The sequence below is a fragment of the Odocoileus virginianus genome, chromosome 16 (assembly GCF_023699985.2).
Source record: "Odocoileus virginianus isolate 20LAN1187 ecotype Illinois chromosome 16, Ovbor_1.2, whole genome shotgun sequence".
In the NCBI taxonomy this organism is placed as follows: domain Eukaryota; kingdom Metazoa; phylum Chordata; class Mammalia; order Artiodactyla; family Cervidae; genus Odocoileus; species Odocoileus virginianus.
The window spans coordinates 58,957,548-58,972,481 of NC_069689.1; the positions used below are offsets into that span (position 1 = coordinate 58,957,548).

The window sequence follows — 14,934 nt, forward strand, 5'->3', positions numbered from 1 at the left end:
GAAGTGAGGATAGGGAAAGGAAAGGAACAAATATCAGAAAGGAAAAAAACAAATACTATATCAAAATCCAGCCATATCAATTATTACGTTAAATATCTACGGAACAAATGGTTCAGTTTTAAAGGTAGAGATTGCCAAAATGAATAAAAAAGCAAGACTTAACTATGTTCTGTCTAGGAGAGATATACTTTATTTGTTTTGTTTTGTTTTGTTTTTTGAGATGTACTTTAAAAAAGATACAGATAGATCAAAAGTGAATGGTAAAAGATACAACTACAAATAGTGAGCATAATATCAGAGAAAGTGAAAGTCACTCAGTCGTGTCTGACTCTTTGCGGTATAGTCCATGGAATTCTCCAGGCCAGAATACTGGAGTGAATAATGAGTAGATCCCTTATCCAGCAGATCTTCCCGGCCCAGGAATTGAACCGGGGTCTCCTGCATTGCAGGCGGATTCTTTACTAACTGAGCTACTAGGGAAGCCCCATGAGATAAAATAGACCTCAAAGCAAAATTTATTAGCAGAGAAAGGAGCAACATGCGTAACTGATCGTGTGTGTTAGTCCCTCAGTCATGTCTGACTCTTTGCCACCCCATGGACTGTAGCCTGCTAGGCTCCTCTGTCCATGGGATTCTCCAGGTAAGAATACTGGAGTGGGTTGCCATTTCCTCCTTCAGGGGATTTCCTGACTCAGGGATTGACCCTGGGTCTCCCATATTGCAGGCAGACTCTTTACAGTTGAAGCCACGAGAGAAGCCCATGCATAACCGTGAAGGGTCAATTCATCAGGAAGACATAATAATAATCAAATATCTAATAATGGAATTTTAACATCCACTAGGCAAAACTGGACAGAATTGAAGGGAGAAATGGGCAGTCTCACAATCATAGTTGAAAGTTTTATTATCCCTCAATTAATTGAAAATCTACACAAGAAGTCAGTAAAAACAGACTATCTGAACAACATTGTCAATCACCTTGACCTAACTAATATTTACAGAATACCATACCCTAAATGTATAATGAACATTTTCAAGTGCATGTAGTATATTCACCAATGTAGACCATATGTTAGTCAATAAAACCAAGTATCAACAAATTAAAAGGAACTGAAATCTGTATGGAATTTGTTCTCAGGGCATTTGGGTACCCTGGAGGCCAGTAAGGGAAGAAAGGTAGGTCCAGAGAGCAGGTACGAATGGCAGTGCCAGCAGAAGCGGGTGCGGGAGGGGGCTGAACACCAGGAGGAGGGGGGAGAGGTGCGTGAGGGCACCAGTTACCCACTCCTGGCTCCAGCCTTTCAGTTTCTGGCTGCTGCTTGTTCCCAGAGCTGCCAGGAGCGGGGAGGGCTGCCATCAGATTGGTGCAGATGGTGATGCTCAGAACAGGGCCCCAGGGCTTCCTGCTTGGCTCCCTTATCTGTTTCGGGGTGGACAGCTAGCCTTCCCTTCTCTGGCCACAGAAGGAGAGCACTTAGCAAGGAACAGAGGTGACTGCTGCAAGGTGAGCTGCTTGAGCTGGGGGCTAGTGGGATCACTGGGCCAAGAGGGAGGGGATGACCAAAGGCTTTTAAGGGAAGGAAGGGGCAGCCCCAGGGTGTGCTGGGGGCTTAAAGGAAGGGCCTGCTCTGCTCAGTGGGGAGCCTCTGGCTGGAGATGACTGGCTGAGAGCAGTGACCCCAGAAACTTGCTTCCCACAGAGGGACCTTTGTCCAGGGCTAGACCGAAGTGGGACAGGAGAGGCTAGAAATTCAGGCCAGACCACAGCCACACCACCAAGGGCTACCACAAGCCCTGTGCCCAGTGGTGGGACCCCACTGAGAGGTCCTTCAGGCATCTCTGGGGGAAGGGCAGGGCCCAGGGCCCCAAGGGCACTACCTGTCACCCCCACACCCAGCTGCAGGGCCACTCTCACAACTGGTCCTCTGAAACCCTCCATCAGGGTGAAGGGAGAAAGAGCCCAGGTCCCCAGCAAGAAGCCCCAGTGTGGTGGGCAGCATTGCCCGGCCAGGTGCCCAGAGAGCGGGATAGTCTGTCCCCGGGGCTCTTGCTCTTTACTCCTCTTCTTACAAAGAGAGTGGGGCTTGGCTCAATGAAAGCCGATGGGAAGGTCAGGAAGAACACAGGGGTCAGTAATTCCTGGTGGTGGGGTCTGGCGAAGGGGGTGCTTGTGTGCCAGCATTGTGAGAGAGGCAGTCCTGTACAGTGGTTAAGGTCTTGGGCAATGTAACCAGACCCACCTGGGCTTGAATCCTCATTCCTCCACTTACTAGTTTGGAACCCTGGCAACCTCTCCAAGCCTGTTTCCCTTTCTGTTAAATTAGAAAGATAACAACAGTACCCATTTCATGACATTACTGTTAGGGCTAAATGGCGTTTTAGCACAGAAACTTTATCACAAAGTTTCTGGCAATAAATGTTATCATTACGGATGAAGCCCCATGTGTGGACCTAGATCCCCTACCTGAAGGGGCAGCTCCTCATCTGGACCCTGACTCAAGTTCAGGGGCCGAGCTGGTGGTGGCCAAAGCGCCTCATCACCCAGGTCACCACTGGGGAACTTTTCAGAGGAGGAGTCAGGGGTAGGGCCCTGCTCTCCAGAGCCTTTCCAACTGGGCGACTTCCTGAGTGCTCTGGGGCACGGGTCACAGGGAGGCAGCCGGACTCTGAGGGCCCATTGTTCTTCTCCACTGAGCTGAGACAGACGCTTTCTCCCCACCCCTCCTCCCTTGATGCCCAACTCTGCATGCCCAGATGAAGACTGAAGATAAACAAACGCTGCCCGACTGGCCTTGTCTTGCTCACAAAGAGCTCTCAGTGCCTCACAATGGTCCTTTGATGCGCAGTCTTCCAGGCTTATTATCCCCAGTTCACAGATGAGGAAGTTGAGGCCCAGAGGGAGGGAGTGGCTTATCTGATGTCCCATACCGAGAAGTGGCACTGCCCAGACTCAGCCTCCTAGTCCTGTATCCAGTACTGCGACAGACTCACGGGCACAGCAAATGCACAGCCATGCATCAACACACACACAGACAGCCCCCCATGCAAACGGCGCAACCTGAGTGGGGAGAGGTGAGAGGGGCAGTGATTTGGACCCTCACTCCTCAGGAGCCAAGGGGTGACAGCTGTTTTTGTTTTTTTTTTCCCCCTCCCTAGATGAGCTTCACATCCCAGGTGACTGGAGCAGAAGTCCTCAGCTTGTCTGTCTTACCTTTTCTCCAGGTTGGATTCCTGCTGCCCTAGCAGGGGCCAGGACAGTCCACTCTCGCCCACAGCTATGATCTCTGCTTGGCCTGATGGGCATGGGGGGAGTGGGAAGCAAGAGAGGCTGCTGGTGGATTGCAGGAGAGTGTGACCAAAGAGTTGTTCACATGACTGGGTCCTCCCTTTGGTCTCCTGAGGTCAAGAGAGCTGGAGAGAGGAGCCCAAGGTCACCAGTCGTCCCAAGTTTTCCTGGGTTCCTGGGATGCTGGGTTTTCGATTTTAGGACCTGCAAAGTCCCACACAAACTGCAATGAGTTGGCCCCCTGAGTCTTTCACAGCTCCCAGTTTGGGAAAATGAGATTCGCTCTGTAATACACAGGGGAAAGGGAGACTATGGAGTGGGGCCAGGGGCGAAGGGGAGAGGCCGGCCCTACTTTCACCTCCTTTTCCAGGCTCTCTCTGAGACCAAAGCCCAGGCTCAATTTCAGCAGGCTATCCTCCCAAGTCCCCAAAGCCCTTTGTTCCCAGTAAAGATAGGAGAAACCTGCTCTGAAGGTACTGCTCCCTTCCACATAGAGAAAAAGAAGGTACCGGGTGACTGATGTTTAGGTCGAAGGGCACAAGAAGCAGACCTACGTTAAGCTGTGTGCACTCCAGCAACATATAACGTGTGGACCTGTTTTTTTTTTTTAATTGGAATATAATTGCTTTACAATGTGTTAGTTTCTGCTGTACAGTGAAGTGAATCAGCTATAAATATACATATATCCCCTCCCTCTTGACTTCACTGCCCCCCACCCCCTCCCCACCCCACCCTTCTAAGTCATCACAGAGCACTGAGCTGATCTTCCTGTGTTTTATAGCGGGTTCCCACTAGCTTTCTGTTTTACACATGATAGTGTAGCCAGGACGTGGAAACCACCTAAATGTCCAACAGATGAATGTGAACCTGTGTTTTGTCTTTTTTTTTTTTTTAGTCCTGAAAATACAGATACTGTGCCTACCTTGTGGGACTGTATTAAGCATCAGATGAGTAGCTGCTTAGTAGATGTTGATGGCTGAGGCTGTGGAGGGGACTTTCTCTCCCAGACTTGGGAGGAGATGCCTGTCTTGGGTCCAGATCTCACCTGGGTTTCTGTTTCTGTTTCTTTAGGACTTCAGCTCATCTCAGGTAGGCATGCTCCTTGTGTTGCCTCCAGGGAGTGGAGATATAGGAGATGAATGGGAAAGGGGATCTTGATGAGGGGGTGGGCGTTGACGGGGTGGGGGGGAAGGGCAAGGCTGGAATTTGAGATGAGATGAAAATAGTTCAAGAGTTCTCAATGGCTGGAAGTTGAAGGATGGCTCAGGGCAGAACTTACCCATGATGCCCAGGCCTCTGAAGTTCCTCAGCACAGGGAGGCAGGTGTGGGGTAGGCAAGACCTTCACCCAGGGCTTAGCCTCAAGCCAGGTCTCCCTGAGCCCTGGGTGGCCCATCTGACACAATGAACAGTAGAAGGAATCAACTTCTCTTTCATCCCGGCCTGTAGTCTCCCTGTGGTCTGGTCCATTTTTCCTCCCAGGCCGTGACAGGGGCAGTCAGCACCATTAAGTTTTTCATCTCTGAGGCTTTTCTGGGTCAGCACTTCGAGGCTGTGGAGTTGGAGGGCAGTGAACCTGAGCCAGGAGACCTCTTCCTATTCAGGCTGATGTCCCCCACTGGACGCTGGTGCAGGGCCCACGTTGGTGTGTATTGCGGCCACGGAGAGATCATCCACTTTGAGGGTGAGAGGACAGGCCTTGGGCTTGAAACAGAGGCTGCCCATCAAGCCTGCTCCACCGGTGGGTGGGCCTCACAGGGACGAAGGCTGCCACCCCCCCCCCCCAGCGCATGGTGCACGTTTCTGAAAGAAGTCGCTTGGGCACCCAGGGCATGAGGCTCAGGGCCGTGCGATCCTGGGAGATGCGGGTGTAGGCGGGAGCTTGGGGCTGGAGTCACAGGACCGAACCCAGCTCTGATCACACTTGACCCGTGATCCTTGCAGGCAAGAAACCTCGTGGCCAAAGGCCGAACCTGTTTCTCGGCTCCTGCGAAGGTGTTGTATCCAAACAAGGGCAGCGCCCGATGCTGCGCTCCCGCTTGCTTTGGCGGGTGCTACGTAGACGCAGTGGCATTGACCGCGTAGCGCTGGAGCGCCGAGTGCGCGAAGCCATGGACGCTGACCCGCCTCCCTATCACCCCACATGCAGCAACTGCGTGCACTTTGCTCTGCAACTGCTGGGTCCAGAGCCCAACCTGGATCCCGTACAAGTAGTCCGGAGTCCCATGACTTCGGTGAGCACGGCCCAGCTACCCACATAGGACCCTAAGTCTAGAGCCGGTTAACAACTGTAGCTAAACTATGAGCTTCTGGACAGTTTAGGCCCTCTCTCCCCACCCAGGCTGCGTTACTCAAAATGGAGATCTACTTTACTCTGGCATAACCAAGCCCCCACAAGCAAACTAGGCCTGCTAATTCATCAAGGTTCTACTCCTCAGAAACTCTTTTGGGCCCACTCCAGAAAGATCCCATCTCACAGATGCCAGGCACATCTATTTACTTCAGCCTCCTTCAGCCAGGTGCTGCGGTGGTCCTGGTCAACCCCCACTCCCATTCTCCAATGGAACCTACCTAAGCAGCTAAGACCTACCCTTCCGGCCCGCCATTTCCACCGAATCCCTCCAATTCTGGTTCTGGAGACACCGGTATCCTATAAATCAAGACTCAGTCCTATGGCCCCTTCCACATTCCGAATCCAGGCCTCACCTCCCAAAAAGTGAAATGCAGTGAAATGCAGTCAGTCCTGACGGACTCTTTCTCAGTCCTGTTGGACTCTTTGTGACCCCATGGACTGTAGCCCACCAGGCTCCTCTGTCCATGGGAGTCTCCAGGCAAGAATACTGGAGTAGGTTGCCATTCCCTTCTCCAGGGGATCTTCCTGACCCAAGATCGAAGCCAGGTCTCTGCATTGCAGGCAGATTCTTTACCGTCTGAGCCACCACGGAAGCCCAGGCAAAAGACCAACCCCCCACCCTCACCCCACCCACTCAACTTGATGCCCTAACTCTACTGGAACCCACCCCCTTCCCCCAGCCCAATCACTACTTTCTCTCTAGATCCAGGCTGCCTTCTCTGGAGGTACCTTGGACCTTGGGGGAGGAGCTGGAGGCCTCACAGGATCCAAAAGCCCTGGCAGTCACACCATACCCGAAACCACCCTCCTCCCTTCCCCTTCTTTCCCAGGTTTCCGTGGATGTGGACTTGACCGTGAACTAGCTGTGACCTCAGGCACTCCTAGTCGGCAAGGGGCTTCAGAAATGATCATTAAACTATTTTCCGAAGCCAAATTCGAGGTTCACCATTCCCTCTATTCAGTCCCCATCTCTCTACATCTTCATCCTTGGCGCTCTTGGACCAAAGTTGCTTAAATTCCATCATCTCTAGAAAGCTGTCGTGCACAGCTTTCGTTTACCCGCCCCTCTCACAAGACCCAGCCTTTCTTTCCACAGCGTGGGTGAGAATCCGCGAAGTATCTGGCATGAGTGAACCTCCAAGAGACCGTCCCACCGAGACGACGTGGTCAGGGGTGAGTAATGACGTTCTGCATCTCCAGAAGGCTGTCCCAACATCAGGCCAGCAACTCCACCCCACCCCCGCACCCCATCTCCCCACCACCAGACCTGGAGGTGTCGGATCACTTTTTCAAGGGCTGGAATCTTCCGTACTGGGGGGTGGAGGGATTTCCGAGGCATTGGGGCGGGGCCAGGCTTTGCTGCACCGCCCCTCCTGCTCCCTCCGCGGACAAGCCCTCCGCTCCGCCGGAGCCTGTGCCTTTAAGATCTACCACGCGCTCGGCCCTGATTGATAAATCCGCGCGCTGCTGCCTCCGCCGCCGCAGATTGCGGCCTCTGCGGAGCCCCGGCAGCGCCGCCGACCTCGCCTGCACTGCCTGCGCGCTCCTCCTCGGTCCCTGCCGCATCCCGGCGGCGCCGCGTCCTCCCCAGCGAAGCCCTCTGCCCTGCTGCCCTATGTCTGCCGCCCCAGCCTACAACGAAGACAAAGGCGGCTCTGCTGGCCCCGGGGAGCCCGAGTATGGCCACGACCCAGCGAGCGGCGGCATTTTCTCCTCCGACTACAAGCGGTGAGGGAGCCGGGCGAGAGGGAGGCTGGGCCCGGCCCGGCCTGGGAACACGCGCTGAGGTACCATGGACAGCGCCCAGGCCCGTCCGCGGCGGCCCGGGTGGCGCGGACCGGAATCCTGCACGGCCCCCTCCCGCCGTGGACACAGACCCTCGCGACCCCTGTCCCCGCGTCGCCCCCCGCCCCGCGAGGGGCCGGCCTGGGACCCGTGAGGGTGAGGGCGGAGGCTGGTGGGGGATGGGCCGGCCAGCTCTGTTTCTGAGAGACCAATCCTCCCGCCCCAGGTGTTTCTCCTGTTTGTGGGCTTGGATTACAGGGTCTCCGCCTTTTTTCGCTTGTGGCGAATTGACTCCGGAAGAACGCGGGGGAGGGGTCAGATCTGCGAGCTTGAGCCTGGAGGCCTGTCCAGGAAGGCCCGTCCTGGAATAGATAGACTCAGGAGCTCCCAGGCCTGGCCGCTCCTACAAATCCATATCACCTCATTTGGTCCCCCTCTCCTCATCCCCATCTCGCGTCTGGAGCTCCCACTCCTGCTGCCCACGTTGCCCCTATGATTCAATCCTTTCTTAACTTCCTACCTTTCCCTTCCACCTTTGGCTCAGTCCATCGTTCATTTGTTTATTTGTAAATTCTGAAACAAGCATTGTTAAGGGCCTGCTGTTTCGAGTCTCGTCCTAGTCAGCGTGGATGCCGCCGTGAACAGTCTTAAGTCCTCAAGCCCCTCTAGAGGTGGGCACAGGGGAGAGGCTGTGAGTGACAGTGCAGTGTGGTGGGGCTCTCAGAGAGGTGGGAGGAGCTGGTCCCTGGACCGGGAGAGCCAAGGATGTTTCAGGCAGAACAAAGAGGTTTAGGCAAGGTGCGGAGGTGAAGGAGAGCCAGATCACAGGTTTTGAGGTGCTAATACAGTGTGGCCAGAATCTGTCCAAGCCACTGGAATGGCCAGAACTGAAGGTAGAGAGATGCCAAGGTGGAGGGAGGGGGGCACAGGACGACTGAAGCTTTCTAAGCCGGCAATAGCAGATTTGCATTTTAGAAGGGTCCCAGGCAGAATTGTGAAGAAGAGATGGGAGGTGTGCTGGATTCAGCAGAAGACAGGTGAAGGGGTGTTAAAGTGGGAGGGGTGGGTATGTTGGTGGCCTAGACTATGGGTGATGCCCAGGACTTGGGGGGCTCTTGAGATGGTAGAAGCCACAGACTTGATGATTACCTGGGGGGAAGGTAATCGGGGCTGGGAGAAGATGAGGATAATCTCAGGTTACTAGTTCTTGTATTAGATACGCGGTGGTGCCAGACAGGGTAATTGGAAATAAAGATATTACAAGCAAATTTGTGGAGATTAATGTTGAGCCTGGCTTTTGAGATGCTGAGATTGTAAACTCTGAGGTACAGTCTAGTAGGTAGCTGGATATTAGAATTTGGATTCCAAGAGATTATTAGTACACACACACACACACACACACACACACACACACACATGTGCGTGTCCATCCACTAAAGCCACAGAAGGAAGTGAAGATAGCCAGATAACCTAGGGAGCATTTATAAAATGAATTCAGATAAAGCACAGGTAAGAACCCTGAAGACATGGAATAAGAGTGACCAGAGAGCAGGGGGAAAGTGTTTCAAAATAACTGAGAAAAAGTAAACCAAAGGCAGGAGGAAAAATAAAATGTTGTTTCAAGAAGGAAGCCATCAGCAGTGTCAGTGCCCTCTGAGGTCAATTCAAACAAGGAAAGAAATCATGGCCCCTGGTTTGACAAAGAGCAGGTCTACCTCTTCCTGCTCCACTCTCCACCTCCACCCCTGAGAGACTAGTTCTGGCAAAGTCAAAAGAGGAGGGGCTAGGTTAATTTTCTCCATCTTTCTTTGAGGAACAATTTAAACATACAGAAAAGTTGAGTGGATAATACAATGAATATATGTATACCCTCCACCTAGATCCAATTCAGTCATTGTTGCCATTCTGTGGTATTTGCTTTATCTAACCATCTATCTATAAATATTTTTGGCTGACCCATTTAAGTTGTAGACATCATGGCCATGTCCACTGAACCCTAAATTCTAATCAGCATCTGAAGCCAGATTAAAAGTGAATAGGAGAGTGAAGAGGAGGTAAATGAATAAAACACGGTGACTGGGAATTTCACTTTGGAGAAGTATGACTGTAGGGACTTCCCTGGTAGTCCAGTGACTAAGAATCTGCCTTGCAATGCAGGGGATGCGGGTTCAATCCCTGCTCTGGGAACTAAGATTTCACTTACTGCAAGGTAACTAAGCCTATGAATCACAACTGGAGAGCCTGTGCACTGCAACTAAGATTAGCAAAATGAATGAACAAAAATTTTTTTTAATGAAGGGGAAAGGAAAAGAGTTGCCAGAGGAGAACATTGGTCCAAGAATGTCTGTTTACATTTTTATTGTTATTTTTGTTTGTCTGTTATTAGTCTGGGAGAGCCCAGAGCAAGTTTAACTGCCTTTGGGAAGAAGCCAGTGGTGTGGGAGAGGCTGGAAGGAATTGAAGGAGACATAGATCCCTGACTGATGGGAGGGGAGGCTTCCAGAGCTGGGTAGGAGAACTGGCCTGGCCTCAAGGAGGACCAGCTCTGCCCAGAGGGAAGAGGAGAGGAAAGAGTAGATGATGTTTGGGAGCTGTGGGGATTTTGATCTAAAGCCTTTATTTTCTGTGAGAGGCAAATAGTAAAGTTGCAAGAGCAAGGATGGTGGGAATCTGAGGAGCATCCAAATACAACAATTAAAGTCAACCACTCCTGGCAGGTAGGGGTCTCAGGGACAAGAGGGCCAAGGATGTAAGTGAAGAGCAGTTGGAGGCATGCACTTGAGGGGCCTCAGCTAGGCATGGAGGAAGTAGAGGTAAGAGAATGCCCACAGGAAGGGAAAAAAATCAAGGACCTGGCCATGGAAAGACAGGCGAGGATCAAGACGGTGGGGGTCAGAGTGGAAAGGGTGTGAACACGATTGTTGAGGAGGAGGAGTTTTGAGGGGGCAGAGGTTCATTTGTGGCCTGAGCGGGAAGTGAGAGATGCCTCACCTGTGTCTGGATCCGCTCCCCTGCCTGATGGTCCCCTGCCTGCAGACCATGGCTTGGCTCAGTCCCCAGTCCCTGCCCTCCTCCACCACGTGAGTTCTTGTCTCTGAGCAGCGAAGAAGAAACCAGAGCCTCCCTCCCGCCAGTGTCCAGTTTCTGAGTTTTGGGGCGGGCCCTCTGGTGACAGGAACAGGCACGCCTAGCTCCCCGGTCAGCTCAGTCTCATTTCGAAGCAGGATCTGGTGCCCTGATGCAGCGATTCCTGCAGCTCCCGGGGGCAGCAGTGAGGCCAGGGGGCAGAGAGGCCGATCAGGAGGCTGCCAGCCCTGTGCTGGCCCCCGAAGGCGGGCCCCCACCCTGGTACCAGGCCGTGCAGCCGGAGGAGCTTCGGTGGCTGCAAGCCCCAGAAGAAGACACGACTCCAGAAGAGTCCCTGGAAGGACCTTGCTCAGAGCCTGGCCAAGGCCAGAGCCAGAGCCAGCCACTACGGTACAGAGGAGCTCTCAGGGACCCTCCCCCAGACAGACAGGAAGGCCAGGGATGGGAAGCTGCCTCTTCCAGCAGGAACCATTTAAGTTCCACCTCTTTAGCAGGAGGACTGGACCAGCGTTTAGTGTCCAAGAGGGAGGGCGCGTGGGGGATGTTATGGGGGACTGAGAGTTTAAGGGGGAAGATGAGCCTAATTCCTAACTCCCTGGTAGCTCTGAGGGGAGGAGGATAGTAAAATATTTGAGGATGGAGTAAAACACCTGACCTTTTCCTCCCCCGAGGCCCCAGCTAGGTGAGGGTTCCGGATGAGGTTTGGAGACAGGATAAGAACAAGATAAAGAGTTTGACCACTCTCTCCCATCTAGTGGGTTGGAACTTGGGTGGTGAGGGGAGGGAGGAAGGTGTATATCACATGAAGTGAGTATATCTGGCCTCAAATGCCAGGTTTTACCTTCCTCCCACCCCGCCTGCTGGCTCCAGTCACCCACAGAGTCCCTCAGGTCAGGCCAGGGCTCGGGTCACAGTGAGAGCCTTGTAAAGGGATCTGACTCCAGGAGATGAATGTTTCATGGCCTTGGAGCGTTGCTGTGTATCTCTCCCTTCCTCTCCATCTTGGGAACATCGGCTGGTGGGAGCGAAAGTGAGGGACCCATGGTGGCCACACCTCAGGTGGGGGCTGCTCTCTGCTAGTGGGCAGCTGACAGTCTTGCCTGTGCTGGGTCCCCACAGTCCCTCTCTTCCCTTGATTCCCCTCTCCTAGGGTCCTGGACCCTCCCAGGAGCCTAGAAGGTGGGTACTAGGCTGGGAGGGCAGGATCAGTGTGGGTGCCCAGCATCACCCTGGGTGTGGGCACTTGACATGGGCTTGTGGCATCTGTAGGGGCGGTGAGGACGCCTGGGTGTGAGGAAACCTGCTGCAGAGAATTCCTGAAGTTAAAGGGCCCCGGAGTCAGCTCTAGCTGGTGCCTGTCTGACTGCTAAGGAGGTCAGAGGATCTGTGAGGCTGGATATATTTGCTCTTAGAAGCCTAAATTTATCATCAGGAATCACACATAGGAGTTCACAGGCCATTTTGGCAAATGGGATTAGAGTGACGCGGTTTTGTCAAAAAGCTATATGTGTGCATTATGTGGGTGGTGTGTGTGTGTCTGTGGAGGGTCATGTGTGCGTGTGCATGTTTAGGTCAGGGTGCGGGGAGGTACAGAGAGCCTGTGGTGGGTGTGTCTGTGGGTGTCTGTAGGCATTTGCAGGTGAGGCATGTGGGTCCACAGGTGTGTGGGTGTATGTGCTGAGTGTTTTTGTGGGAAGTGTATGTGTGGTATATGTGTCTTTGTATGTTTCTGTGAGGATTATGGGTGTGTCTGCAGGGGTTTTGTTGAGTGTGTGTGGGTTTATGTAAGAACTATATATATCTGAGGGCTATTAGTGTGTCTTTGGGGGTATGAGTGTGTCTCTGGGGTGTAGGTGTGTCTGTGGGGACAGATGTGAGAGTATATCAGTGGCACCAGTGTTTGATGGGGTGTTGGGGTTATGTAGGGATCTGTGGGGGTGAGTTGACTGTGGAGGTATGTATGGAGGGTCCTGGGAGCGTGATGTGCGTTTGTGTGTTGGGGAAGGTGGTACCCAGCTCTGTCATTCTCCCCACACCCTCTGTGCTGCCCAGGCCCAGCTGAATGGTCTGTACCTCTGTCTACAGCCATCTGTCCTAAGTTCAGCATGCCTAGGACTTGACCACATGGTTTGTGTTTGGGAGAGGGACGAGGTGGTTGTCTTCTGACCCTCACTTGGCCATAGGCAGTAGGAAATGTCCTCTGGTTTGAGGGGACATCTTCCTGAATGGAAGATATTCGTCCTTTTTTTTTTTAATTGAAGTATAGTTGATTTAAAATGTTGTGTTAGTTTCTGCTGAATAGCAAAATGATTTAGAGATACATACACACACAAACACACATACATATATTTTATTATATTTTTTTCATTTTATTTTCCATTATGGTTCATTACAGGATATTGAATCTAGTTCCCTGTGCTATACAGTAGGACCTTGTTGTTTATCTATTTATATATGGTAGTTTGTATCTGCTAATCCCAAACTCCTAATTTATCCCCCCTCCACCCCCTTTCCCCATTGGTAACCGTAAATTTGTTTTCCATGTCTGTGAATCTGTTTCTGTTTCAGATAAGTTCATTTGTGTCATATTTTAAATTCCACATACAAATGATATCACATGGTATTTCTCTGACTTACTTCACTTAATATGATAACCTCTAGGTTGATCATGTTACTGCAAATGGCATTATTTCATTCTCTTTTTTTTATGGCTGAATGGTATTCCTGACTGGAGGGGTGCTAGATCAATATCAACATCTTCTCCAACCCTCATCTGACAGTTAGCAAGTCCTCTGTGTTCTGGAAGTCATCATCTTTCTACTTTGCTTCCCATCAAAAATGTCTTCACAAGAGACACTTTTAAAATCCTGGGAACATCGGTTTCTTAGCACTCCTCCTGTCTTTTCTGATTTTATCTGTTAAGCACTTGCACATTTCTGCAAAACGCAGCCCTGTGACTAGGTGTCTGTTACATCAGGTTCTTTCCTTCCTCTCAGCATTTATCACTTACTCATGTCTCAGCATCAGCAACAGTCACACTTGCCTTTTTATGACTGTTAGCATGCTCTTCCCTCTCCTAAAATGGCTACGTCTATTTTCTGATTTTCTGTTGCTTCTAGGCGTTTAACTTCTATGACTAACTTTGCACACACTGCTTTTTAACTCCCGCAGTTGGTAATATCTCTCCTGGCAGGGTTCTCATGCCTGGGTCAAAGCTGTGGGTATCTGAGTATCATCTGGGAGGTCAGAGAATGTGCAGGTCTCCATTCACAGCTGCTCATCACATTTTGGAATTGCCTGGACAATAGGAGAGCATCTGTGGTCCCGTAGCTCTGTTAGCTGTGTAGAGACACATTTTTCCACGAGGTGATTTCACGTTTCTCTGCTTGCTTCTTTGACCACCAGCCACTGGGCCTCTGAGTATGGCTGGGCAGGTCGTTCACTGCTTAAGGGCACATGGCCAAGGAATAGCAGACCATGCTCCGCTCACTGACTGGGGAGCAGCAGCTCAGGGCTGTGTCTACCTGGAGGGGCAAGGGGATGACAGATGGGCAGCCCTGACAATGAGTCCTGAATATAGACCCTAAGCTTATATCAGTACTTTACTTAAACTTGTATTCACCATATCCCAAATATTTTCCTTTCTGTTGCTATTGTGGGCTGAATTGTGTTCTCATATGTTGAAGTCCTAACCCCCCAGTACCTCAGAATGTGACTGTGTTTGGAGACAGTCTTTTAAGAGGTGATTAAGTGAAAGGAGGTCATTAGGGCAGGTCCTAATCCAATACAATTCACTTGTTATAAGAAGAGGAAACACAGAAGGGAAGACCATGTAAAGATATGGGAAGACACTCATCTGCAAGTCAAGAAGACAGGCCTCAGATGAAACCAGCCCTGCTGACACCTTGATCTCAGATTCTAGCCTCCGGAATTGCAAGAAAATCCGTTGAGGTGGTTAAGCCACCCAGTCACTCTGTGGTACTGTTACAGCAGCTCTAGTGAACAAATACAGGTTTGCCTTGGTTTTTTTCTTAAATTTAGTTTATATTACAAGAATTGAAAAAAAAAAAAAAACCTAGCCATCTTATTACTGATAATTTTATGACCTTGAAAATTAAAATTTCCCCCTCTTCCATACATTAAAATAATTTTTAAAATTTACTTTCGTCTGTGGTGGGGACTTTGTTGCAGCACGCAGGCTTTCTCTGGTTGCAGTGAATGGGGGGCTATTTTTCATTGTCATGTGCAGGCTTCTCATTGTGGCTTCACCTGTCGAACACAGGCTCTAGACTCGCAGGCTTCAGTAGTTGCAGCTCATGGGCTCTACAGAGTGCGGGCTCAGTAGTTCTGGCATATGAGCTTAGCTGCTCTGAGGCATGTGGGATCTTTCTAGACTAGGGATCGAACCCATGTCCTTTGCATTG

At 51.3% G+C, this 14,934-nt stretch overlaps 1 protein-coding gene across 2 annotated transcripts in view; it reads left to right on the forward strand.

Annotated features, from left to right (window-relative positions):
* The first annotated feature begins 6,741 nt into the window (after positions 1-6,741).
* The window catches only part of AP3B2 (adaptor related protein complex 3 subunit beta 2), a 36,754-nt gene continuing 28,561 nt past the window's right edge, over positions 6,742-14,934 (forward strand). The window contains exon 1 of one of the 2 annotated variants that reach the window (XM_070478288.1): positions 6,742-6,811. Coding sequence is in view for 1 of the 2 variants with exons in the window: in XM_070478287.1 (XP_070334388.1) it covers positions 7,254-7,366 (113 nt within the window). In the remaining variant the exon portion in view is untranslated. Of the gene's footprint in view, positions 6,812-6,942; positions 7,367-14,934 lie in introns of those variants that run through there. The other variant, XM_070478287.1, reaches the window with a different exon arrangement.